The following is a 27,880-nucleotide window of genomic DNA, read 5'->3' as shown; positions in this document are numbered from 1 at the left end:
TTGTCATCAAGGCAAAGGGTGGCTATTTGAAGAATCTCAAATATAAAATATATTTGGATTTGTTTAACACTTTTTTGGTTACTACATGATTCCATGTGTTATTTCATAGTTTTGATGTCTTCACTATTATTCTACAATGTAAAAAATAGTAAAAATAAAGAAAAACCCTTGAATGAGTAGGTGTCCCCAAACTTTTGACTAGTACTGTATATAATTTCCACTTTGACATTATGGGCTATTGTGTGTAGGCCAGTGACAAACAATTTCAATTTAATCAATTTTAAATTCAGGCTGTAACAACAAAATATGGAAAAAGTCAAGGGGTGTGATGTGGTCCTCTGTAGCTCAGCTGGTAGAGCACGGCGCTTGAAACGCCAAGGTAGTGGGTTCGATCCCCGGGACCACCCATACACAAAAATGTATGCACGCATGACTGTAAGTCGCTTTGGATAAAAGCGTCTGCTAAATGGCATATTATTATTATTATTAATACTTTCTGAAGGCACTGTATTAGAATAAGGTACGCTAGATTAGGATTGGAACGGAAATCTACAGGACGGTGGCGCTCCAGTAACATGGTTGGAGAGCCCTGCTGTAGGCTTTCAGTCATTGCGGTAACGCTAGTTAGCATTGACTCCCAAAACTACCTCTAACTCTTTATACTGGACGCAGAGACATAAAAATGCCAAAATCCGGGACTATCCCTTTAAGCTAAGATTTTCCAATATACAATAATAATTATATTTTCTGTAATAATGGTGATAAAAACTAAAATCTTGTGCCATGAGATTCAAGATGGTCGACAATGTTGTCATTACCATGGTCACTGAAGCGCCGCTGCTTCTGGTTGGCCGATATGCTGCGTGTGACCTTGGAGTGGGCTGGCGATTGGCTGGAGCTGTTGTTGGCCTCGCTGCTGGGCCGTGACCTTTGACACAGGTTGCTATTGGACAGCGACTCGCTCCCTTCAAACTGTCCAATGAGGGAGGGGGGGGGGGGGGCATTTGAAAAAAATTGTCATTGCACACATTATAACGTGGTGGCCATGTAGACTTGAAGGTAGACTGCAATTTGACATCAAAGTGGGGCAAATTCCTTCTTATAAAAATCAACAAGAAAATTAAAACCTACCAAGACTGCCACTATTGGCTCTTCCCATGCTTCAAGGGCATAAATTGGGAAGAGGAAATAATGGCAGTCTTGGCAGGAAGTTGCCCGCTGTGTATGATTATATCAACTGTCTAAAGTATAGCTTTAAAACATAGTTAAAACTATAATTTTGACCTCATGAACAGTCAGTCAGTCAGTCCTTGATCCATAGCTCCCACAACGAATTTGTAGCAGCTTTATAGCATACCAAGTGGTGGGACTGCCATTTTGTGGTTTTTCAAATAAAGGAATAGGTCTTTAACATGCGTATCCATAGGATACATACGAATTGGTTGTGAAGTCTGTCATTTGTATATCTATAGCGTATGTCTCACCTCGGCTGGTTTCCTGCCCAAAAGGAGGTAAGTGGCCATTGTCTCGTCATACTTCTGTCCCGTTAACGCATCTGTGATGTCCTCTTTGGGGAAGCCCATGGTTATCATCAGTTCTGTAGGGAGAGAGGAGGAAACATAACACACTATGAATGAATGAATGAATGACATTAATGAATGAATGACATGAAAGGCTACTAATCTAATTTGTTGTCTAATTTGAATGTCACACCTGAAGTTCCCTTGAGAGTAATAAAGTTATTATGTTTCATAATTTTGTGGTATGAATTTATATTTTTCACAAAATATAGCGTGTTACAAAACAGCCCATAAGTGAGGAAGGGAGAGTGTTCAATCAGACGATTCCGACATTGGGCGTGTGACTAACCTATCCGTTTGGTGTCGTTCCACTCGGGTTCCGGTTCCTGATGGGGCTTCAGCTCCTCCTCCTCATGGCCCACGTTCATCCAGCGGTCTCTCATGATTTGCTGAGGGGGACACGGACGGTTAGATGGACCAATGGACAGAGAGACAGAAAGATAGACAGAGAGGACAGCTTGAGCATATAGTGAAAAAACTAGACTTCGCACATCTATACGCTCAAGTTGGATTTAGTAAATGAACAAAAATACTCAGAGCAACACATCAAAATGTTTCAGCGGCTGGAAGCCATTGGTTAAACGTGTCTTCTTTAGTTCCATGAATGCAAGCTGTAGACGTGACCTAGAGATTACTTTATCTACATGTCTGTATGAGCACGCACATGTGGTATGTGTTTGAGTCTATAAGTGTGTGTCCGTGCATGTGTGTTGTGTGTGTATGTATGTGTGTCCGTGCATGTGCGTGTGCGTGACCGTAAAATCACGCACGTGTCAGTGTGTGTGTGTGTCCCTCTCTCTCACCTCCAGGCTGCTCCGTTTTCCAGGGTTGAGCACCAACAGTTTCTTCAGCAGGTTTTCACAGTCTGTAGACATGTAGAAAGGAATACGATACTTCCCTCTCAGCACTCGCTCTCTCAGCTCCTATGGAGGGAGATAGAGAGTAGAGGTTTGGGGTTAGGGGTCAGTCTCTAGACATGCAGAAAGGAATACGATACTTCCCTCTTAGCATTGTCTCTCAGCTCCTACACAGGACAATTAACAACAATAACAAGAGGATGAGACTTTTGGGCCAAAGGAAAGAAAGACTTTACCCCTCAATACTTCATTTGGCATGAAAATGTCAAATATGTCATTGGACCATGTCAAATAGTGTTACCAAAAACAGTGTTTTGTTTTGCAGTACTGTATAAGGCCTATGTAACTTCAAGTGTGACCAAAAGGTTTCTAGCAATGAGAACTGTGGAACAACTGACACAGCAGTATTCGACTATGGTAGCAACTGAAGGAGACTGATGTGTCCCACATCGGAAATTAGTGGCTCCACACACACGTACACACACCTCCCCTTGGGAGAATCAAAGGGTAGGGATCTGCTGATCAGCATAAAGCATGACCTCCAGGCTACTGTCCCACTCGCTTTCATCTGTTCGATACATCCATCCCCACCACACACAATCAAGTTCTTCAAGCATGTAGGCCTATTAAAAACAAAAAACTATGTTTTAAGTGAGAATAGGCGTTGGTCTGAAGCCGAAAAAGGAAATTCACATGAGCACCACAATGCCTATTCCACCCATGCGCTACCAAGGTTTTCCAGCATACACCTTCTCAAACAGCCTAATTCATACTCTTAGAGGTGCTTCCACAATAATGTGATTTGTGCATGCAAGGTAAAGTATTGGCTTCTTCACACACCACAGTAAGACATTATCCCATTACGCTACTTTTTCATGTTTTTTTATTAAATGAAAGCAAGCTTTTCTTTCATACTTACAAGACCATCAGGCTTGATTGAACTGTTTTGTCTTGTAGTAAAGTGTTGCATGATTGTGGACTACAGGAAAAGGAGGGCCGAACAGGCCGCCATTAACATCAACGGGGCTGTAGTGGAGCGTGTCGAGAGTTTCAAGTTCCTTGGTGTCCACATCACCAACAAACTATCATGGACCAAACACAACAAGACAGTCGTGAAGAGGGCACGACAATACCTTTTCCCCCTCAGGAGACTGAAAAGATTTAGCAGGGGTCCCCAGATCCTCAAAGAGTTCTACAGCTGCACCATCGAGAGCATCCTGACCGGTTGCATCACCGCCTGGTATGTCAGCTGCTCGGCATCCAACTGTAAGGCGCTACAGAGGGTAGTGCATACGGCCCAGTACATCACTGGGGTCAAGCTTCGTGCCATCCAGGACCTATATACAAGGCGGTGTCAGAGGAAGGCCCAAAGAATGGTCCAAGACTCCAGTCACCAAAGTCATAGACTGAACTCTCTGCTACCACACCGGAGCGCCAAGTCTAGGACCAAAAGGCTCCTTAACAGCTTCTACCCCCAAGATATAAGAGTGCTGAACAATTATTTACTATGCGATTACACAATGTAGCTGGCTAGATGACTTCAGGAGCGCAAAACATGGATGAGACGTTCTCAATGTGTTGGGAGGGGCCTGTCAAAACTGAACCCGTAATGTTCTGATCCACAAGTGGTAACTTTAACCATTACCCTAACAATCCTGATCTTAACGCATTGACTTCGACAGATCATTTAAATGTCTGGAAGCGTTCGTTCCAAAGCAATTTTGTTAATTCACTCAGTAGTGATTGCACGTTTATTTATCTTGCTTGGATAAATAAAATAGTCTAAAACAGTGGATTTGTTGAAAACAGACTCATTTAATTAAGTAGTTAAGAATCCTTTTCTTTTGACTGCAGGCTGCAACCTGATCTCATAGCATTTCGTATTATTCTGTACGTAAATCCGGACACACATTTAGTATGATATGTTACGTATGGTATGTATTTTGATTTTATTTTTTTAAGGGGTAGATCACCTTTAATATTGCAAATAGATTGTGGCTTCTATCAATGTAATTGTCTACATCATTACCAATCCCCAAAATATATATTTTTAAAATATATCACACACACACTTATATTTAAAAAAAAATTCTCTAACCCTACAACCCCTCCCCTAATTGGTGTAAACTAATGGACAACAACACGTAGGCTTAGACTTCCTGCTTATACACACTATACACATTTTACGGACACAGTATATTTTACATTAGTTATTTTGTTTTTTTGTTGTTTTTTGTCCCACCCTTCAGCAACCCCTCCCATCTATCTCTGAACACCATCCAGTTTTGATTTCCATTTGCCATATATTTTTCAACTGTGCTGTTTCACAAAAGTTCTGAACCTTTCTATTCTCATAGTTTCTACAGATTGTAAATTAAATATATATTTTTTTGCTAAGAGTATTATTACATTATTGATCGATTAACGATGACTTTTCAGATCACCCAGCAGTGCTATTTGCGGAATTAACTCCAGATAAATGTTGCAATTCTTCAGCCATTACTGAACCTGCAACCAACAACAAGCTACTTATGGACAGTACCAAAACAAATGATCTAATGATTCTGTCTCGTCGCAGAAAAACTGTAGAGCTGGCATGGTTGTATCCCCAATATATACAGTGTATTCGGAAAGTATTCAGACCCCTTCCCCACATTTTGTTACGTTACAGCCTTATTCTAAAATTGATTAAATAAAAAAAAAAATCCTCATCAATCTACACACAACACCCCATAACGACAAAACGAAAACAGGTTTTTAGAAATGTTTGCAAATAGAAATACCTTAGTTACATAAGTATTCAGACCCTTTGCTATGAGACTCAAAATTGAGCTCAGCTGCATCCTGTTTCCATTGATCATCCTTGAGATGTTTCTACAACTTGATTGGAGTCCACCTGTGGTAAATTCAATTGATTGGACATGATTTGGAAAGGCACACACCCGTCCATGCATTCGGAAAGTATTCAGACCCCTTCCACATTTTGTTACGTTACACCAAGACGTAACCATCAAGACTCTTCCTAGAGCTGGCCGCCAGGCCAAACTGTGCAATTGGGGGAGAAGGCCCTTGGTCAGGGAGGTGACCAAAAACCAGATGGTCATTCTGACAGAGCTCCAGAGTTCCTCTATGGAGATGGGAGAACCTTCCAGAAGGACAACCATCTCTGCAGCACTCCACCAATCAGGCCTTTATGGAAAAGTGGCCAGACGGAAGCCACTCCTTTTTAAAAGGCACATGACAGTCCGCTTAGAGTTTGCCAAAAGGCACCTAAAGGACTCTCAGACCATGAGAAACAAGATTCTCTGGTCTGATGAAACCAAGACTGAACTATTTGGCCTGAATGCCAAGCATCACATCTATGGCTGAGGCAGTCACGAAATTTGGTCAGCCGGTGATTGTCAAGCAAATAACTGTCGGTCTCACGATAATTGAACGTTAATTAACATACACATTTTGCATCTCCTAGCTTCCACACACTGCCTACAAGCCACTGATGCAGACCTTTGGAACATCTACATTTTAAAAAGTCTAATGAATCCATGTAATATAGCCTACACCTTCACAATAAATCCATTATTATTTTAGACAGGTCTAAAGAAAAATGATATTAAGAAAATGTAGTCTATTTCAGAAGAAAATAATAGCATACTTTGAGTTGTCCTTATGTTAGGTCTGGCTATGCCATATGGCTGTGGGCTTCACTTCTCCCTGAGTGCTGCCTGCTCCGAAGCACCTCTCACTCACATCGCTCTCAATCACGTGATCGGGTCTTTCTCAAAGGCACTGCGTGTGTCCTTATCCAATTCCGAGGTGCATATTGAAGATAGTAAATATCCCGTTTCTTGTTTTTTTTGTCTATTTTGTATATATTTCTCAATTTTTTACTTTCATTCTTTAACTAAATATACTTTCCTGCAACCCGCCTCACCCAACGTGGAAAGGATTCTATTATTTCTTTATAACTTTCATCAAGAACCGTAAGCTGAAAATAGTGGCTACCTGTTATTAGTCACCGTTAGCGTCTTCACCACTGTCCGTGGCCTACACTATCCACCAGCCAGCTCTAGCTCTAGCCTGGACAATTCGTCGGCCAGTCTGCACAGCGTGCTATCGACCCAGCGTGCTATCGACCCAGAGCTTATTGGACTTTCTGCCGGAATCACTGGACCCTAGCGCCGGATCATCACAACCAGCTAGCTAGCTGCAACCTGTTGTTGGCTGATTACCATTACCATTGCCCTATAGCAAGCACCAGTTAGCCTTGAGCTAGCCTCAGGCCCATCTCCCGGCTATCTACCTCTCTGTCAACCGGACGGGACCTCCTAGTGTTGACACTGAGCCCCGCCGATCCAACACGACTGGTTTGCCGACGAAATAGTCTGATGTGGTTTCAACAGGCTTCCCGTTGCGACGACCACGAAGATCCATTTGCCAGCCCCGGCCCGCTAGCACACGCAAACTACAACTGTGCTCCCTGCTAGCTGTGCTGAAGCACCAATTTGAACTGCTCTCGGACTCACATATTGCTGTTCACTGGACCTTATGATCACTCAGCTGCACAGCTGATGCCTGCTGGACTGTTCCTTTACACGGTACCCTGTCCTGTTTATTCTGTTTAGTCTTAGCCCAAACGTTATCGCTATTTCCAGTTGTGTCTTAGCTCTCTCTAATAACACCTGTGACTGCTTTATGCCTCTCTCCCATGTCAATTATGCCTTGCCTATTGCTGTTTGGGTTAGTTCTTATTATACAATTTCAATGTAGAATTCCTAGTCCCTCTCAAACTGCCTCATATAGTTCCTTTGTTCCTCCCCCCATACACGCCGAGACCGGCTCAATCGATGCCTCCAATGACGCTATCTCTTTCATTGTTACCCAACGCTTAGGGTTACCTGAACTGTACTCATATCCTTCCATATCCTTTTCTGTACATAATGCCCTGAATCTTTTCTACAACGCCCGGAGAACTGCCCCCTTTATTCTATGAACCCAACGCACTAGAAGACCAGTTCTTAAAGCCTTTAGTCGTATCCTTATTCTAGTCCTCCTCTGTTCCTCTGGTGATGTAGAGGCTAACCCAGGCCCTGCAGCCCCCAGTATCACTCCTACTCCCCAGGAGCTATCATTTGTTAACTGCTGTAACCGTAAAAGTCTTGGTTTTCTGCACATAAATATCAGAAGCCTCCTTCCTAAGTTTGAGTTATTCACTGCGTTAGCACACTCCGCCAACCCTGATGTTCTAGCAGTGTCTGAATCCTGGCTTAGGAAGGCCACCAAAAATTCTGAAATTTCCATCCCCAACTATAACATTTTCCGTCTAGATAGAACTGCCAAAGGGGGTGGAGTTGCAATCTACTGTAGAGATAGCCTGCAGAGCTCCATCATACTATCCAGGTCTGTGCCCAAACAGTTTGAGCTTCTACTTCTAAAAATCCACCTTTCCAGAAATAAATCTCTCACTGTTGCCGCTTGCTACAGACCACCCTCAGCCCCCAGCTGTGCCCTGGACACCATATGTGAATTGATTGCCCCCCATCTATCCTCAGAGTTCGTACTGCTTGGTGACCTAAATTGGGATATGCTTAACACCCCGGCCATCCTACAATCTAAACTAGATGCCCTCAATCTCACACAAATTATCAACGAACCTACCAGGTACAACCCTAAATCCGTAAACATGGGTACCCTCATAGATATCATCCTGACTAACTTACCCTCTAAATACACCTCCGCTGTCTTCAACCAGGATCTCAGCGATCACTGCCTTATTGCCTGCGTCCGTAACGGGTCCGCGGTCAAACGACCACCCCTCATCACTGTCAAACGCTCCCAAAAACACTTCAGCGAGCAGGCCTTCCTAATTGACCTGGCCCAGGTATCCTGGATGGATATAGATCTCATTCCGTCAGTAGAGGATGCCTGGTTGTTCTTTAAAAGTAATTTCCTCTCAATCTTAAATAGACATCCCCATTCAAAAAAGACAGAACTAAGAACAGATATAGCCCCTGGTTCTCCTCAGACTTGACTGCCCTTGACCAGCACAAAAACATCCTGTGGCGTACTGCATTAGCATCAAATAGCCCCCGCGATATGCAACTTTTCAGGGAAGTTAGGAACCAATATACACAAGCAGTTAGGAAAGCAAAGGCTAACTTTTTCAAACAGAAATTTGCATCCTGTAGCACTAACTCCAAAAAGTTTTGGGACACTGTAAAGTCCATGGAAAATAAGAGCACTTCCTCCCAGCTGCCCACTGCACTGAGGCTAGGAAACACTATCACCACCGATAAATCTACAATAATCGAGAATTTCAACAAGCATTTTGCTACGGCTGGCCATGCTTTCCACCTGGCTACCACTACCCCGGCCACCAGCTCTGCACCCTCCGCTGCAACTTGCCCATGCCCCCCCCGCTTCTCCTTCACACAAATCCAGACAGCTGATGTTCTAAAAGAGCTGCAAAATCTGGACCCCTACAAATCATCTGGGCTAGACAATCTGGACCCTTTCTTTCTAAAACTAGCCGCCGAAATTGTCGCAAACCCTATTACTAGCCTGTTCAACCTCTCTTTCGTAACGTCTGAGATCCCCAGAGATTGGAAAGCTGCCGCGGTCATCCCCCTCTTCAAAGGGGGTGACACTCTAGATCCAAACTGTTACAGACCCATATCCATCCTGCCCTGCCTTTCAAAAGTTTTTGAAAGCCAAGTCAACAAACAGATCACCGACCATTTCGAATCCCACCGTACCTTCTCCGCTATGCAATCCGGTTTCCGAGCTGGTCATGGGTGCACTTCAGCCACGCTCAAGGTCCTAAACGATATTATAACCGCGATCGATAATAGACAGTACTGTGCAGCCGTTTTCATTGACCTGGCCAAGGCTTTCGACTCTGTCAACCACCGCATTCTTATTGGCAGACTAAATAGCCTTGGTTTCTCAAATGACTGCCTCGCCTGGTTCACCAACTACTTCTCAGATAGAGTTCAATGTGTCAAATCAGAGGGCCTGTTGTCTGGACCTATGGCAGTCTCTATGGGGGTGCCACAGGGTTCAATTCTTGGGCCGACTCTTTTCTCTGTGTATATCAATGACGTCGCTCTTGCTGCTGGTGACTCTCAGATCCACCTCTACGCAGACGACACCATTTTGTATACATCTGGCCCTTCATTGGACACTGTGTTAACAAACCTCCAAACGAGCTTCAATTCCATACAACACTCCTTCAGTAGCCTCCAACTGCTCTTAAACACTAGTAAAACTAAATGCATGCTCTTCAACCGAACGCTGCTTGCACCCGCCCACCCGACTAGAATCACTACTCTCGACGGGTCTGACCTAGAGTATGTGGACAACTACAAATATCTAGGTGTCTGGTTAGACTGTAAACTCTCCTTCCAGACTCACATTAAGAATCTCCAATCCAAAGTTAAATCTAGAATCGGTTTCCTATTTCGCAACAAAGCCTCCTTCACTCATGCTGCCAAACATGCCCTCGTAAAACTGACTATCCTACCGATCCTTGACTTCGGCGATGTCATTTACAAAATAGCCTCCAACACTCTACTCAGCAAATTGGATGTTGTCTATCACAGTGCCATCCGTTTTGTCTCCAAAGCCCCATATAATACCCACCACTGTGACCTGTACGCTCTTGTTGGCTGGTCCTCACTACATATTCGTCGCCAAACCCACTGACTCCAGGCCATCTATAAATCACTGCTAGGCAAATCCCCGCCTTATCTTAGCTCATTGGTCACCATAGCAACACCCACCCGTAGTCTGCGCTCCAGCGGGTATATCTCACTGGTCATCCCCAAAGCCAACACCTCCTTTGGCCGCAATTCCTTCCAGTTCTCTGCTGCCAATGACTGGAACAAATTGCAAAAATCTCTGAAGCTGGAGACACTTATCTCCCTCACTAACTTTAAGCATCAGTTGTCAGAGCACCTTACCGATCACTGCACCTGTACACAGCCCATCTGAAATTAGCCCGCCCAACTACCTCATCCCTATATTGTTATTTATTTTGCTCATTTGTACCCCAGTATCTCTATTTGCACATCATCTCTTGCACATCTATCATTCCAGTGTTAATACTAATTGTAATTATTTTGCACTATAGCCTATTTTATTGCCTTACCTCCATAACTTGCTAAATTTGCACACTGTATATTATATGTATTTCTGTTGTATTTTTGACTTTGTTTTGTTTTACCCCATATGTAACTCTGTGTTGTTGTTTTTATCGCACTGCTTTGCTTTATCTTGGCCAGGTCGCAGTTGTAAATGAGAACTTGTTCTCAACTGGTTTACCTGGTTAAATAAAGGTGAAAAAAAAAAAAAAAAAAAAAAAATATATTGGAAGAACTGTCCACATTTACTTTTCGTCAGCCAACAAGATGAGTAGGCCTAACGAACAGCAAAAGCACTAGCCTATGTCAATCTACTATCCCCCATAGTACAAAAGTTGACCTATTCTATTCTGTGTGTCACGATCGTCTAATGAGGGAGACCAAGGCGCAGCGTTGCGAGTGAACATATTCTATTTATTTAAATGATCACACGAACCAAAACAAATAAACAACGAATGCGTGACGTCTATGGTACAACACGAACACACACGAACAAAATCCCACAACCCGAAAGAAAAACAGACAGATTAAATATGGCTCCCAATCAGAGACAACCAGCCGACAGCTGACACTCGTTGCCTCTGATTGGGAGTCACACCGGCAAACATAGAAAATAGACAACCTAGAACACCCACCAAAGAAACGGAAAACATAGAATGGACACACCCTGGCTCAACATAATGAGTCCCCGAGCCAGGGTGTGACAGTACCCCCCCCTAAAGGCGCGGACTGCGACCGCGCCTAAATAAGAGCAAAAACAGGGGAGGGCTGGGTGGGCATTCCTCCTCGGCGGCGGCTCCGGCTCCGGGCTTGACCCCCACTCCTTCTCGAACCCCCCAAAGTACCCCTGGTCCGGTCTGGCCCTGCTGGCCGGAGCTGGACTGAACACTGGTGGAGCGGATTGCTCTAGCTCCGACGTGAAGCCTCTGACCGGTGCCGGACCAGCCACCGGTGGAACAGGCACGGGCCGTGCCGGACTGACGACGCACACCACTGGCTTGGTGTGGGAAGCAGGAGCGGGCCGAGCCGGGCCGTCGAAGCGCACCCCTGACCTGGTGCGGGGAACAGGCACGGGCCGTGCCGGACTGACGACGCACACCACAGACTTGGTGCGGAGAGCAGGAACGGGCCGGGCCGGGCTGGCGACGCGCACCACAGGTTTGGTGCGGGGAGCAGGAACGAGCCGGACAGGGCTGACGAGACGCACCACCGACTTGGTGCGGGGAGAAGGAACAGGCCGGGCCGGGCTGGCGACGCGCACCACAGACTCGATGCGGGAAGCAGGAACAGGCCGGGCCGGGCTGACGACACGCACCACAGGCTCGATGCGAGGAACAGGAACAGGCCGGACCGTACTGGGGACACACACCACTGGCCCTACGCAGGGATCAGGAACGGGCCGGACCGGACTGGTAACACACCCCAGTACCTCTCGCCGTGCCTCCACACTTTCCCTCTCCTCTGTGACCAGTGGCCCCCTTAACCTGGCGGCCTCCTCTTCACACCCGCTGGACCGCTCCATCGCGGCCTCCTGCTGCCCCGTCGTCCACGTCGTGAGCCCCCCCCTAAAAATTTTCTGGGGTTCTCTCCTCCCCGTGGACCAGGCCTCCCTAGCTCTCGCCAGACTCTCGATCCATTGCTTCATAGACCAGCCTCTCTCCTATTCACTTAGCGTGGCCCAGCCGAAACTCCTACTCCCCTGATCCAAGGTCCTTCCTCTCTCCTCTTCACGCTGCTTGGTCTGGTTTAGGTGGGATTTTCTGTCACGATCGTCTAATGAGGGAGACCAAGGCGCAGCGTTGCGAGTGAACATATTCTATTTATTTAAATGATCACACGAACCAAAACAAATAAACAACGAATGCGTGACGTCTATGGTACAACACGAACACACACAAACAAAATCCCACAACCCGAAAAGAAAAACAGACAGATTAAATATGGCTCCCAATCAGAGACAACCAGCCGACAGCTGACACTCGTTGCCTCTGATTGGGAGTCACACCGGCAAACATAGAAAATAGACAACCTAGAACACCCACCAAAGAAACGGAAAACATAGAATGGACACACCCTGGCTCAACATAATGAGTCCCCGAGCCAGGGTGTGACACTGTGCGAGAAATAAATATTCCAAACAGTCGGGGACAGTTGTGGGATGCGATAGATCCCAAATTAATACAACCACTAGAATCCCAATAACTTTTTTATGCAATGAGGCTGACGCAACAGATCAGAACCTTTAGCTTAAAAATGTGATAAACTATTAGGCTATTTCTTCACATTATAAGCGCAGCAATGCACACATTGCAGAAGGCAGTAAGCGCAAATGTTCCATTAGCGGGAAAACACCATTATCAAAAGTGACCGCAAATGCCATTATGCATGTAATGCTTTTTTATAAAGGTGCATTTTTATGGTGAAAATTATCTTCCCTAAACGTGAAACTCACACACTGCTTATGTATGCCAGTTAGGCTATACACCCCTTGTAAATCAGATGAATGTGCTTAATTTTAAGAAGTGATTTGGCCACTTTAGATGTGATACAAACCTTATCAAAACCACACACTGCCTACAAGCCACTGATGCAGACCTTTGGAACATCTACATTTAAAAAAGTCTAATAAATCCATGTAATATAGCCTACACCTTCACAATAAATCCATTATTATTTTGTAAGTCGCTCTGGATAAGAGCGTCTGCTAAATGATGTAAATGTAAATGTAAAACATATAGGCCTATGGGCTAGGCTACATGAGGTGTGCAACTATGATTAGAATATGCATTGTTTCTTGCCTTATGCTGGGCATCATTCACAAGTGATAATATACACTGCTCAAAAAAATAAAGGGAACACTTAAACAACACATCCTAGATCTGAATGAATGAAATAATCTTATTAAATACTTTTTTCTTTAAATAGTTGAATGTGCTGACAACAAAATCACACAAAAATTATCAATGGAAATCAAATTTATCAACCCATGTAGGTCTGGATTTGGAGTCACCCTCATCAAATTAAAGTGGAAAACTACACTACAGGCTGATCCAACTTTGATGTAATGTCCTTAAAACAAGTCAAAATGAGGCTCAGTAGTGTGTGTGGCCTCCACGTGCCTGTATGACCTCCCTACAACGCCTGGGCATGCTCCTGATGAGGTGGCGGATGGTCTCCTGAGGGATCTCCTCCCAGACCTGGACTAAAGCATCCGCCAACTCCTGGACAGTATGTGGTGCAACGTGGCGTTGGTGGATGGAGCGAGACATGATGTCCCAGATGTGCTCAATTGGATTCAGGTCTGGGGAACGGGCGGGCCAGTCCATAGCATTAATGCCTTCCTCTTGCAGGAACTGCTGACACACTCCAGCCACATGAGGTCTAGCATTGTCTTGCATTAGGAGGAACCCAGGGCCAACCGCACCAGCATATGGTCTCAAAAGGATCTCATCTCGGTACCTAATGACAGTCAGGCTACCTCTGGCGAGCACATGGAGGGCTGTGCGGCCCCCCAAAGAAATGCCACCCCACACCATGACTGACCCACCGCCAAACCGGTCATGCTGGAGGATGTTGCAGGCAGCAGAACGTTCTCCACGGCGTCTCCAGACTCTGTCACGTCTGTCACGTGCTCAGTGTGAACCTTCTTTCATCTGTGAAGAGCACAGGGCGCCAGTGGCGAATTTGCCAATCTTGGTGTTCTCTGGCAAATGCCAAACTGGTAGCGCCTCCATGCTCTGGACACTACGCTGACAGACACAGCAAACCTTCTTGCCACAGCTCGCATTGATGTGCCATCCTGGATGAGCTGCACTACCTGAGCCACTTGTGTGGGTTGTAGACGCCGTCTCATGTTACCACTAGAGTGAAAGCACCGCCAGCATTCAAAAGTGACCAAAACATCAGCCAGGAAGCATAGGAACTGAGAAGTGGTCTGTGGTCCCCACCTGCAGAACCACTTCTTTATTGGGGGTGTCTTGCTAATTGCCTATAATTTCCACCTGTTGTCTATTCCATTTGCACAACAGCATATGACATTTATTGTCAATCAGTGTTGCTTCCTAAGTGGACAGTTTGATTTCACAGAAGTGTGATTGACTTGGAGTTACATTGTTGTTTAAGTGTTCCCTTTATTTTTTTGAGCAGTGTATAATTCACAAGTGATATGCTAATATTGTCACCCATCAGACTATACTTGATTTAATCTTGTCTTTACATAAACAAAATAATATAGATATGTGTGAAATTTGTTTTGATTTAGAATGGACCATTATCATGCACCTGTCTTGAAACAGGGGCAGGGGAACAAATACATGTCATCTATGCACTTAAATAGCGAATGGAGGGCACGTTCCCCGTGGTTCATTTTCATGCCAGCCAGGTAGGCTATACTCCTGTTGTAAAGATAAGCAATGTGCTTAATATTAGGAAAGTTGAGAAATAAATATAGCAGGCCTAGCCTATAGAAAGCTGAATGGCTCCTCCTCTTTTTAATAAAGGCCATCACTCTGTTTTCTCTCGCAATTGTATAGCCTATAGAAATGTTGCGCAACATGGGCTCTCAGGAAGTGTTTGATTAGATTTTCGATTACATTTGCGTTGATGTCAGAGTGATTAGAGGGACAATATAGTGCTGAGTACCAGGCAGTTAGCAAGTTTGGTAGGCTACTATTGACCATCAGCAGCATCAGAGCTTGGAGAAGCCTAATTACTGTGACTAAACGGTCACGTGGAATTTGACTGCCTTGTGTGGCGGTAATACAGTCACCGCAACAGCCCTATTCACGTCTGGAGGAAACCTGGCACCATCCCTACAGTGAAGCTGTGGGGATGTTTTTCAGCGGCATGGACTGGGAGACTAGTCAGGAGGGAAAGGTGAACGGAGCAAAGTACAGAGAGATCCTTGATGAAAACCTGCTCCAGAGTGCTCAGGACCTCAGACTGGGGTGAAGGTTCACCTTCCAACAGGACAATGACCCTAAGCACACACCCAAGACAACGCTGGAGTGGCTTCTGGACAAGTCTCTGAGTGGCCCAGCCAGAGCCCAGACTTGAACCCGATCAAGCATCTCTGGAGAGACCTGAAAATAGCTGTGCAGCGACGCTCCCCATCCGACCTGACAGAGCTTGAGAAGATCTGCAGAGAAGAATGGGAGAAACTCCCCAAATACAGGTGTGCCAAGCTTGTAGTGTCATACCCAAGAAGACTCAAGGCTGTAATTTCTGCCAAAGGTGCTTCAACAAAGTACTGAGTAAAGGGTCTGAATACTTATGTAAATGTTATATCAGTTTTTTTGTTTCAATAATTTAAAAAAATAAGTCAGCACACATTTGGATTATAAATGTCAAGACGGCAGGAGAGGGAGTTTATGCCGGAGCTGGAATTTATTCGACATGTGTTTGAAACAGCAATGCTGTCAGTCTGGGAATGCACAACTGAGGTTATCTTTACATGTGCGTTTGGGGTTCAACCATTTACTACATGCGGTTCAACATAGCTAACTTACTGTTTCTTAAAAAAGCAATTTGTTTTCTCGGCTATGGTTTGTGTTGTGGTCTTGGTTGTTCTTAGTCGAGGAAATGTTGCGTAGCGAACTGCAGTGTTTGTCCTGTCTGAAATCTGGCTACCTCGTCTTAACGTTACCGTAGCTTGGTCTGTGCAATGCAAATGAAAGTGATTAGCTTGGCAGTTCCCCAAAGTAACATAAACTAGTTATGTTTTGCGTAAGAAAGTATGATAAATTGTGGCGCATGATCTGGCCATAAACGTTAGCTAACGTTACAGTCTTACGTTGGCGGGAAAACAGTTTATTTGTGCATATTTGTTTGTGCTCCGATTACACGCAAGTGTCTAGATCAGCAGATAACACATTACTTTATGTGAAAAACCTTACTTGGCTAAATAGTTTCCTCACTTGTCGGTTAGCTACCTAGCCAGCATTAGCTCTCATCTAACTGGTATAATGTTATGTTAGCTAGCTAGCTACCTACCAAGCTAATCAAAACCACATTCATTGGCTAGCTACCTTTATTTGCCTGTTCATTAGCTAGCTAGCTTTCAGCTGACTGGTGTTAGCTAGCTACAGAGGCTAGCTGCTGGACTTTGTATAAGCAAGCTAACGTTAGCTAGGTAACATTTGCTAGTTAGCTACCTAGCTAATTGTTATGATGAGTTTCTAGGGTATCAAGTAATTCATGATGCAAGAATATATTTAATACTTAGCTGGGGAGTTCATATAAATATTGAATAGGTACCATGGTTCGTTATAACAAGAGGACAGTGCTTTGCCTCTAGCTATTCCGAACTAACTAGACAAAGAGACCCTCTCACTTATATACCCTCTGTTACACATTTCTTCAACCCCAACTGGTAACCATCAGTGGGCACTCCAATGTCTGATGTTATTCCCTTTTACCCCAAGTCAGTACATCATATCCATCAATCATTCTAAGATATACATCAGTACTCTTCCTTGACAGAATGGAATCCATGTTATTCAGACTGTGCGGCACCAAGTCACTTATCTACTAACGATAGCCTGGTTCTCACAACACTATGAAATGACATCATAACACTAAACAAAATATCTGTTTGCATTTATTGATTAACCTCAGCTTGAATACCACCATATAACTATCTATATACAGTAGCCTAGGTTTGTTCACATACACTTCTTATGACTGGCAGCATGGTGCAAGTAGCTGTGTTGTTGCCGAGCAACTGACCCGGTGTTAGAACGGAGTGTCGGCTAAAAAATATGTTAACATTGTCAGAAATGCTACAAAAAGGTAGCACATCGTTGTTTCTTAACGGACGGAAATGTGCACGTGAGAGCGATAAATTATCAATTTAATAAAAACCATTGCACCCACAAACTCAGTCAGTCAATCTGCCATTTTTAAGTCCAATGGTCACTTTATGGACGCTATAGTCTCGATTTCATCTGACGTCTAGAATTTGAGCTAGGTAGGCGCAACAAATACTCCTATAACGCAATTGCTAATGACTCTGTTAAAAAAAAAATGTTCTCGGTAATGGCCGGACGGCTCATGACGAGAGGCGTGGAGTGTGTGTGTGTTGTGTACCTCCAATAAAGTTGATTTACGAATTGTTATCGAGATTGGTGTCATATTGGCTTAGATATGATGACAGGGAGATTTGAATTTAACACTGAGCTTCAACCAATACCTATAATACATGCGACTATCATCACGTCTATAATATCTTGCCCCTAGGCCCCATACAGAATTTCCCCAAAATCCAAAAACACACACAACCACCCCCACCAAACACACCTTTAGATTCTGTCCGTCAAAGGGCAGTGAGCCGCTGACAAGTGTGTACAGTATGACCCCCAGGCTCCAGACGTCCACCTCGGGCCCATCATACTTCTTCCCCTGGAACAGCTCCGGGGCGGCGTAGGGCGGGGAACCGCAGAATGTGTCCAGCTTACTGCCCAGGGTAAACTCGTTGCTAAAGCCAAAGTCTGCAATCTTGATGTTCATGTCTGCGTCCAGGAGTAGGTTCTCAGCCTGATGGGAGATCGGGAGAGGGGGAGAGGGGAGTGAGTATCTGTGTATATGAGAGATACAGCAGTCAGTCAGACAGAAAGACGGATATACATTGATCGAGAGAAAGAGAGACTGAGTGTCTGTCTCTCGATCAATGTCGATCAATGTCTACTCAGACAGTGAGTCACAGACAGACAGACAACTAGTGTGTGACACTTGATGGATCAAAGTTCCAATGCTACAGCAGCATGTATGGTATTGGTTTTCACCTTGAGATCCCTGTGGACGATCCTCTTCTGATGGCAATACTGCACTGCAGAGACAATCTGAAAGAGAGAGAGAGAAAATTCAGTTGTAGAAGGACAATTTTTTTTTATCCATTCCTAGGGGACCCTCAGCGTGTACATTTTTGTTCTACCCCAGCATTAACACACCTGATTTAACTAACCAACAATTTACCAAGCTAAGCTAACAAATCTCAAATGGTAGATTTAGCCGCTACGCCATCCCTCTACTGAAGGTTAATGAATCTCTACAGTTAGTTAGCCATTAGGCTATGCTTTGCTACATATTAAAGCAGTTAGGCTATGCTACAAATGAATTAGTCCCCACTCCCAGCAGAGATTCCATTAGCCTCCTAGCAATAAGGCTAATCAAATCCCTCCTCAGTCAGAGATAGGGTACTCTGTTTGAATGCTACATAGATAACACATCCTTCCTCCCTCGAGGTATGCTAACGCTAATCATCAATTCTGACAAGACTGGATAGGACAACACTAAAATGAAGTGGACACCACACCTTTTCCAGGGCCGTATTCATAATTTGGATACAGAGTTTGATTATTTAAATATCAGTTCCATATTGACCCCTAGCTAGATCTGAAAGGACTGGATAGGTGTCAGCAATATAGGAATAGATTGACCTTGCGCTCTGAATTTTTTGCCATGTCACTTACACCTATCCAATGGCTTCAGATCTACAAATGTGCCTAGGTGGGTAGTGGATATGGGCTAGGGGTTGTTTCTGGACAGGGCCATTGACCAACACAAACCTTATATCTTCGGGACAGACACATCATAAAGGATGCTGCTATGCTTAAGGACTACCACTAGAGTCTAGGGGAAAGGCCTTGGACCTGTTTCTAGACCGGGCCATTGACTAACCTTATATACTTAAGTGGAAGCTAGGATTCCCCCTAAGTCAAATTTCTACTTAGTCACGCAAGGATGCTGCGATGCCAAAACACCACCACTAGAGGCCAGTGTGGGTTGACAGACAGAAGTGCACTAGGGGAGTAAAAGTATTTCTAATGTTCTGTATTTCTGCTTGGTGATTCAGCATGAGGTCTGCTCCAGTGCTGAGTAACAGATACAGTAATGTCATCAGCACACATACAGTTGAAGTCGGAAGTTTACATACACCTTAGCCAAATACATTTAAACTCTGTTTTTCACAATTCCTGACATTTAATACTAGTAAAAATTCCCTGTCTTAGGTCAGTTAGGATCACCACTTTATTTTAAGAATGTGAAATGTCAGATTAATAGTAGAGAGAATGATTTATTTCAGCTTTCATTTCTTTCATCACATTCCCAGTGGGTAAGAAGTTTACATACACTCAATTAGTATTTGGTAGCATTGCCTTTAAATTGTTTAACTTGGGTCAAACGTTTCGGGTAGCCTTCCACAAGCTTCCCACAGTAAGTTGGGTGAATTTTGGCCCATTCCTCCTGACAGAGCTGGTGTAACTGAGTCAGGTTTGTAGGCCTCCTTGCTCGCACAGGCCTTTTCAGTTGTGCCCACAAATGTTATATAGGTTTGAGGTCAGGGCTTTGTGATGGCCACTCCAATACCTTGACTTTGTTGTCCTTAAGCCATAACTTTGTGAGTATGCTTGGGGTCATTGTCCATTTGGATGACCCATTCGCGACCAAGCTTTAACTTCCTGACTGATGTCTTGAGCTGTTGCTTCAATATATCCACATAATTTTCCTTCCTAATGATGCCATCTATTTTGTGAAGTCCACCAGTCCCTTCTGCAGCAAAGCACCCCCACAGCATGATGCTGCCACCCCCGTGCTTCACGGTTGGGATGGTGTTGTTCGGCTTGCAAGCGACCCCCCTTTTCCTCCAAACATAACGATGGTCATTACGGCCAAACAGTTCTATTTTTGTTTCATCAGACTAGAGGACATTTCTCCAAAAAGTACAATCTTTGTCCCCATGTGCAGTTGCAAACCGTAGTCTGGCTTTTGTGAATGGCGGTTTTGGAACAGTGGCTTCTTCCTTGCTGAGCGGCCTTTCAGGTTATATCGATATAGGACTCGTTTTACTGTGGATATAGATACTTTTGTACCCGTTTCCTCCAGCATCTTCACAAGGTCTTTTGCTGTTATTCTGGGATTGATTTGCACTTTTCGCACCAAAGTACGTTCATCTCTAGGAGCCAGAACGCATCTCCTTCCTGAGCGGTATGATGGCTGCATGGTCCCATGGTGTTTATACTTGCGTACTATTGTTTGTACAGATGAACGTGGTACCTTCAGGCGTTTGGAAATTGCTCCCAAGGATGAACCAGACTTGTGGAGGTCTACAATTGTATTTCTGAGGTCTTGGATGATTTTACTTGATTTTCCCATGATGTCAAGCAAAGAGGCACTGAGTTTGAAGGTAGGCCTTGAAATACATCCACAGGTACACCTCCAATTGACTCAAATGATGTCAATTAGCCTATCAGAAGCCATGACATCATTTTCTGGAATTTTCCAAGCTGTTTAAAGGCACAGTTAACTTAGTGTATGTAAACTTCTGACCCACTGGAATTGTGATACAGTGAATTATAAGTGAAATAATCTGTCTGTAAACAATTGTGGGAAAAATGACTTGTGTCATGCTCAAAGTAAATGTCCTAACCGACTTGCCAAAACTATAGTTTGTTAACAAGAAATGTGTGGAGTGGTTAAAAAATGAGTTTTAATGACGCCAACCTAAGTGTATGTAAACGTCCGACTTCAACTGTATGCTTTACACTTTACTGAGATGTTATCAACTCACAAACTGCCTTGCTTGTAGAATACACACAAACTGTAAGAGACATGCCCAACCTCGCCTGTATGACTCAAAGTGACATGACACACACCCTAATAGCCAGCCTGTAGAACATGAACACACACACATGCAGACCGACACACACGCTGTCTGTCCCCAGAATGTCATTAGCTCATCTATTTATTCAGAGCACGGACCCGTCTCCTGCAGTGCCCGTGCCAGGGAAGGAAGGGGTCCCGCTCCCCTCACCCTTTCCTCCCTCCATCCCTCCCCACTGGAGATTGATGACAGAGAATATGGCTGGTGACATCGCTGCACCTCTTCACACAGCGGTTTTCGTTTTCAGCAGTGTGTGTGTGTGTGAGAGAGTCTGCAGTTGTGTGTGACCGAGTGTGTGTGAGCTAGCAGTAACTCACCTGGCGAAACTTGGCCCGAGCCTCCTTTTCCTTCATCCTTCCATGTGCAACTAAGTAGTCAAATACCTCACCTGGAGGGGGACACCGAGAGAAAGAAAGAGAGAAAGAGAGTGAGGTGTGGAGTGAGGGAGCTAAAACTAAAATCTACCACAAACTAAAAAGCTTCGGCGGGGCTGGCAAACTCCGGTCCTGGAGAGCCGCAGGTGTACAGGCTTTTGTTACAGCCCAACTCTAATAACACACCTGATTCAAGTCATCAGCTAATTATAATCTTCAATTTGTACCACAATAATTTGAATGATTTGGCGTCTTAGCTGGTGTAGAACAATAGTCTGCACACAATGCGGCTCTCCAAGACCTGGGAGTTGTCTACCACTGTGCCAGTACAGTTAGTCTTTAAGGTGCACGCAAAAGATACGAATGTCTCAAAAGAAAGAGAATGTGCGCTTACTGAACCGGGAAAAGACGATTATGGTCAAAACATCTTTCCATCACTTGCCCAATAAAATACTGTGCATGGGAGGGAAGCAATATAATGAACAGACAGTCATTTTAGATTCAATCATTGTTTTGTTCATACTCACCACCACTGGCGTACTCCATTATCAAATAAAGTGTCTTCTCAGTCTCAATGACTTCAAACAATTTAACTGGAGAGAAAAGGAGAGAGGAGAGAAATAGTGGATGAGTGAGGATAGCCAATGAGGACAACACACATCCTGTCAGCTACTAGCTGATAGACGAAAAGGGTGTATCTATACTTTTAAAAGTGACCTTTTACTGTCCCCAGCACAATCTGTAATCTGTGTAATGATCATGCAGTTTAATCAGCTTCTTGATATGCCACACCTGTCAGGTGGATGGAGTATCTTGGCAAAGGAGAAAAGGTCACTAACAGGGATGTAAACAAATTTGTGCACAAAATTTGAGAGAAATAAGCTTTTTGTGAGTATGGAAAATGTCTGGGATTTTTCATTTTAGCTCATGAAACATGGGACCAACACATTACATGTTGCGTTTATATTTTAGTTCAGTGTTTAATAGTCCTAACTGGCTTCCTCTCCTTGTCTCATTTCCTTAGTAGTACTAATGTGAAAACAAAGAGGATCTTTCAAAGATACTATGTTGTGCCCTGAGAGAGGATTGGGTTTCCTTAAAACCCAATCAAAGCCATGTATTGTACAAAGAAAGTGATTCATTCCTCATTGCTGTGGATGCATAAAGGCTCTTTCAAAACACACACACACGTTGGGGGCATGATGTGTGTGCACGCTTTTGACTTACACACGTCAGACACACACGTCACAGACAAATACATTTTTCAATGAACTACAGCGAAACCCCACCAACCCCTTCCATCTAGCCATCTCCTCCCATGACACCCCCCACACTTGTAGACACATACAGCTGCCTGACAATGTAGAGACTGTGTTCTAGTCTGTTTCTACAAGTAAAGGAATTAAATGACCCCCTTCCTGTCACACTCATTTCATTACTCTGGGCAAAAAGAGAAAGGTAGTAAGAGACTGAAGGTTTGATCAGGGCTTGCCTCAAGTCAAATTGACCTGACTATTAAAATATAATGACGATTACTTAATTGTCCATTGTTTTCAGGAAACAGACATTTGTCTCCTGCTTTATTCAAACTCTTCAAAAACCCACATGCACATCCCGGGAGCAGTTTAGAACCTAAGTGCCCTGCTCAAGGGCACGATGGCAGAAGATGGCCTCTAGGATTCGATATCAGCGACGGCCTGCCCACCCACCCCTAAACTATCCCACCTAAAACAATGAGCCAGCTATCAAGCTCAAAGCCCCCCCATAATAATCGCCAGCCCTGCCCACCCACTCAACTAGCCTGGTCCCAGATCTGTTTGTGCTCTTACCAACTCAATAGCTGTCACTGTCAAGGCAAACATGCGTGACAAAGAGCTGGCATGATAGCTTGAACAGACTGGCGCTCAGGCTACCACTCAACTATTGTTTCAACCCGCTCCCATCAGGTCAGAGGTGGGGATGGGTTAGATTTGGATTAGTTCTAAAAATGGGAATCATCAGCCTAAATTGAACAACAATAAAATGGTCCTGCAGACATTACCATAATTGTAAACATAACCCAAAAACAGAAGGACAGTACATGCCACTCACGGCTGAAAGAAATTGATCTGTTGGTGAATAACGGGTTGTAAAAAGCGACTAGGCGAGTCTGGGGTTTTTAAGGGACGCTGGGTACCTTCAGATAAATCTCTGCCCTTGCCTTGAAGTGTGTGTGTGCGTGTGTAATCATTCCCAGGCTCAGGGACTTAATGACGCCATCACCCAGCGGTCAGTCCAAATGATGTTTTATGGGAGTAATTCCGACCCCCCCCGCTGGCTAGCCGGAATGGGCCGGCCCAGAACAGGAGCATCTCAAAGTCAACCAGAAAGGGATCCGGGCGAAAAGAAAATCATACCAATAAGGGCCGACGGCTCCCTTTTCCCTATCCATCACTGCAAAGCGACATCCTGGAAAGCCGTTTCATCCTGGAATGCCGCTTCGCTTTCCATCAAGTTTTGTTATTAGTTTATTATTTGATGTATCCTTTATCTAGCCTGGCAAGTCCCATTGATAGAGTAAACTGTTTTGCTCTGGACAAGAAGTAGCATAAAAACATTAAGAGGAAGACAATACAACATCAAAGGCATACATGTACTTATCCTAGGTCAAGTCTTTGGGTGATATTCTATTTTTTTTTTTTAAATAGATAGATGGATAGAGCTGTTCTCAAAACTGTCCACGTATGGAAAGCAATGGATTCAAATGAATTGGATGTTGTACAATAGGAGGTTTTGAAAGAAGTCGTGTTAAGTGTTGCTATTAGTAGTGTTAGTATTAGGATTAATACGGATACGGTACAATCTCGCTTGACACTGGCATTGCTTTAGAAAATACCTTGCATTGTGAGGATAGAATAGATGTGTTGGTTGGTCTTACCTATATTGGGGTGATTCAAGATCTTCATGATCCTGACTTCACGAAAGAGCTGTGAAAAGAAGAGCGAAAGAATGATGTCATCTACAATCATAATCTCCTGCAATCAAACCCACTGTCAGGGATGGTTCGTCATTTTCATCACGGATTCAGACACAAAGGAAATCAAGGAAACAAAATAACCAAGAACAAAATCAGTTTTGAAAGTGAGATAAGATAATACTTTGTCTTCATGCACAGAAGTTGGCTTTGTATCTTGACTGGAATGACTGGAGCATATTATTGTCATCTCCTGATGATAATTGTTGGTACCGTGTGTGTTTAAGAGCTTCACTGACATTTAAAAAAGCCCAACACAACAGGGCCACATTCAGATCATTGAACAGATGTTTCAGATGAACAACATGAGCATTTCAGGATACAACACAAAGATTAATCATCTGTTGAAAATAGTTTAGGGCAGAGTTCCCCAACTGGCGGCTCGCCGGCAGAATTTGGGCCGCGGGTGATTTTATTTGGCCACCCAATTTTGAGCCAAAACATTTTTGGGTTTAAAATTAATAATTATTGCTGGACACAAAAGACAAAAACAACCACCAGCAAATCAGCTCCAAGTGATTTTAATTTTCGAAACATGTTCCAAAGATTTCCCACGCATAGTAGAGCGATATATGTGATCGTATACAAATGCAAGTAATGTTTGAAATTAATATGTTTTAGTCAAATATTATATCTGTTTGGACTTCTTGCAGTCTACAAATGATTTGTAATTATGTTCCAGCCCCGACCATCCGCTCAAGAAAAGATCGGCTTGCGGCTCTAGTTGATGATCCCTGGTTTAGGGTGTACATCACTAATTACACGAGTGGTCTATAGGACACTTTAATAGAGTTTAACTCAAACTTCTATCTAGGATCAAGACTTTGATGTTGCATTCTGGCTATTACCATTCAATGAGATTAAACAGCACACCTCCAGACATGTACTATACCAGACAGTCTATACCATTGCTGGGCAGCTGCTGTGACACACCTACAGTGGGGAGAACAAGTATTTGATACACTGCCGATTTTGCAGGTTTTCCTACTTACAAAGCATGTAGAGGTCTGTAATTTTTATCATAGGTACACTTCAACTGTGAGAGACGGAATCTAAAACAAAAATCCCGAAAAATCACATTGTATGATTTTTAAGTAATTAATTTGCATTTTATTGCATGACATAAGTATTTGATACATCAAAAAAGCAGAACTTAATATTTGGTACAGAAACCTTTGTTTGCAATTACAGAGACATACGTTTCCTGTAGGTCTTGACCAGGTTTGCACACACTGCAGCAGGGATTTTGGCCCACTCCTCCTTACAGATCTTCTCCAGATCCTTCAGGTTTCGGGGCTGTCGCTGGGCAATACGGACTTTCAGCTCCCTCCAAAGATGTTCTATTGGGTTCAGGTCTGGAGACTGGCTAGGCCACTCCAGGACCTTGAGATGCTTCTTACGGAGCCACTCCTTAGTTGCCCTGGCTGTGTGTTTCGGGTCGTTGTCATGCTGGAAGACCCAGCCACGACCCATCTTCAATGCTCTTACTGAGGGAAGGAGGTTGTTGGCCAAGATCTCGCGATACATGGCCCCATCCATCCTCCCCTCAATACGGTAAAGTCGTCCTGTCCCCTTTGCAGAAAAGCATCCCCAAAGAATGATGTTTCCACCTCCATGCTTCACGGTTGGGATGGTGTTCTTGGGGTTGTACTCATCCTTCTTCTTCCTCCAAACACGGCGAGTGGAGTTTAGACCAAAAAGCTCTATTTTTGTCTCATCAGACCACATGACCTTCTCCCATTCCTCCTCTGGATCATCCAGATGGTCATTGGCAAACTTCAGACGGGCCTGGACATGCGCTGGCTTGAGCAGGGGGACCTTGCAGGATTTTAATCCATGACGGCGTAGTGTGTTACTAATGGTTTTCTTTGAGACTGTGGTCCCAGCTCTCTTCAGGTCATTGACCAGGTCCTGCCGTGTAGTTCTGGGCTGATCCCTCACCTTCCTCATGATCATTGATGCCCCATGAGGTGAGATCTTGCATGGAGCCCCAGACCGAGAGTGATTGACCATCATCTTGAACTTCTTCCATTTTCTAATAATTGCGCCAACAGTTGTTGCCTTCTCACCAAGCTGCTTGCCTATTGTCCTGTAGCCTATCCCAGCCTTGTGCAGGTCTACAATTTTATCCCTGATGTCCTTACACAGCTCTCTGGTCTTGGCCATTGTGGAGAGGTTGGACTCTGTTTGATTGAGTGTGAGGACAGGTGTCTTTTATACAGGTAACGAGTTCAAACAGGTGCAGTTAATACAGGTAATGAGTGGAGAACAGGAGGGCTTCTTAAAGAAAAACTAACAGGTCTGTGAGAGCCGGAATTCTTACTGGTTGGTAGGTGATCAAATACTTAAGTCATGCAATAAAATGTAAATTAATTACTTAAAAATCATACAATGTGATTTTCTGGATTTTTGTTTTAGATTCCGTCTCTCACAGTTGAAGTGTACCTATGATAAAAATTACAGACCTCTACATGCTTTGTAAGTAGGAAAACCTGCAAAATCGGCAGTGTATCAAATACTTGTTCTCCCCACTGTAATTGTAGAACCTCTGGACTGCCCCTTTAATTCCAACAATAACGGAACAATAGTTTAATGTTATCCAACAAGTCCACATACACATTCTCCAGAGGTGTAACTAGAATACGTGCTTTAAAGAGAGCTGGAGATATGATTGACACGCCTGCTGAAGTGGAGCAGAACATATTAGCATGTTCATCTTTGACTGCTCATGTGTGAAGCGAATTTGTCACCGCTTCAGAGATGGATGGATGGCTGGCAGGCTTTGGCAGCTGTGTGTGTATTGTATCTGAGTGCGGTTGTACTGTGTGTGTGTTAAAGTGAGTGAGTGAATGAATGAATAGTGTGTTTGTGTACGGTGTATGCGTGTTAAAGTGAGTGAGAGAATTCAGTTTGTGTTTAATGGGTGTCCGAGCGGCAATGGTCCCTGTGGCACACCGTTACCCGGGTGATTAGGCAGCGTCCATCAAGCTGTGACGAGGTGCTGTAACATGTGTTGGCTGTTTGTCCTCTCCTCCCCACTCCCTCCTCTCCCAGATGGCAAACGAGGACCAGTGCCGAAAATTTCCATTCACCCTGCCACCCATACCCCACCACATTGTCTGTAGTGCTGTCACGATACCAAGATTTTTACTAAAAATACAATACAATACCAGGTCAAGTATCACGATACCGAGTAGTATCGCGATACCAAAAGGTGGAAAAAGATCTGAGTGGCCTAGCATCCGGTTCACCCCGTCC

The 27,880-nt window shown here is 44.2% G+C and overlaps 1 protein-coding gene across 2 annotated transcripts in view; it reads right to left on the bottom strand.

Moving 5' to 3' along the window:
* LOC311131404 (serine/threonine-protein kinase MARK1-like) overlaps nucleotides 1-27,880 on the bottom strand; it is an 82,565-nt gene that overhangs the window by 9,321 nt on the left and 45,364 nt on the right. For both annotated transcript variants that reach the window (XM_084164367.1, XM_084164368.1), the window contains exons 4-12: nucleotides 24,527-24,575; nucleotides 22,137-22,202; nucleotides 21,553-21,623; nucleotides 18,357-18,413; nucleotides 17,872-18,108; nucleotides 2,384-2,503; nucleotides 1,870-1,969; nucleotides 1,485-1,597; nucleotides 819-972 (exon numbers count right to left, since the gene is read on the bottom strand). In XM_084164367.1, coding sequence (XP_084020493.1) covers nucleotides 819-972; nucleotides 1,485-1,597; nucleotides 1,870-1,969; nucleotides 2,384-2,503; nucleotides 17,872-18,108; nucleotides 18,357-18,413; nucleotides 21,553-21,623; nucleotides 22,137-22,202; nucleotides 24,527-24,575 — 967 coding nt within the window. The remainder of the gene's footprint in view (nucleotides 1-818; nucleotides 973-1,484; nucleotides 1,598-1,869; nucleotides 1,970-2,383; nucleotides 2,504-17,871; nucleotides 18,109-18,356; nucleotides 18,414-21,552; nucleotides 21,624-22,136; nucleotides 22,203-24,526; nucleotides 24,576-27,880) is intronic.

Source organism: Coregonus lavaretus (assembly GCF_964263955.1).
Source record: "Coregonus lavaretus genome assembly, chromosome: 6".
NCBI lineage: Eukaryota > Metazoa > Chordata > Actinopteri > Salmoniformes > Salmonidae > Coregonus > Coregonus lavaretus.
The sequence above is the reverse complement of the archived record's forward strand: the minus strand, read 5'-3'. Positions and strand labels throughout refer to the sequence as shown.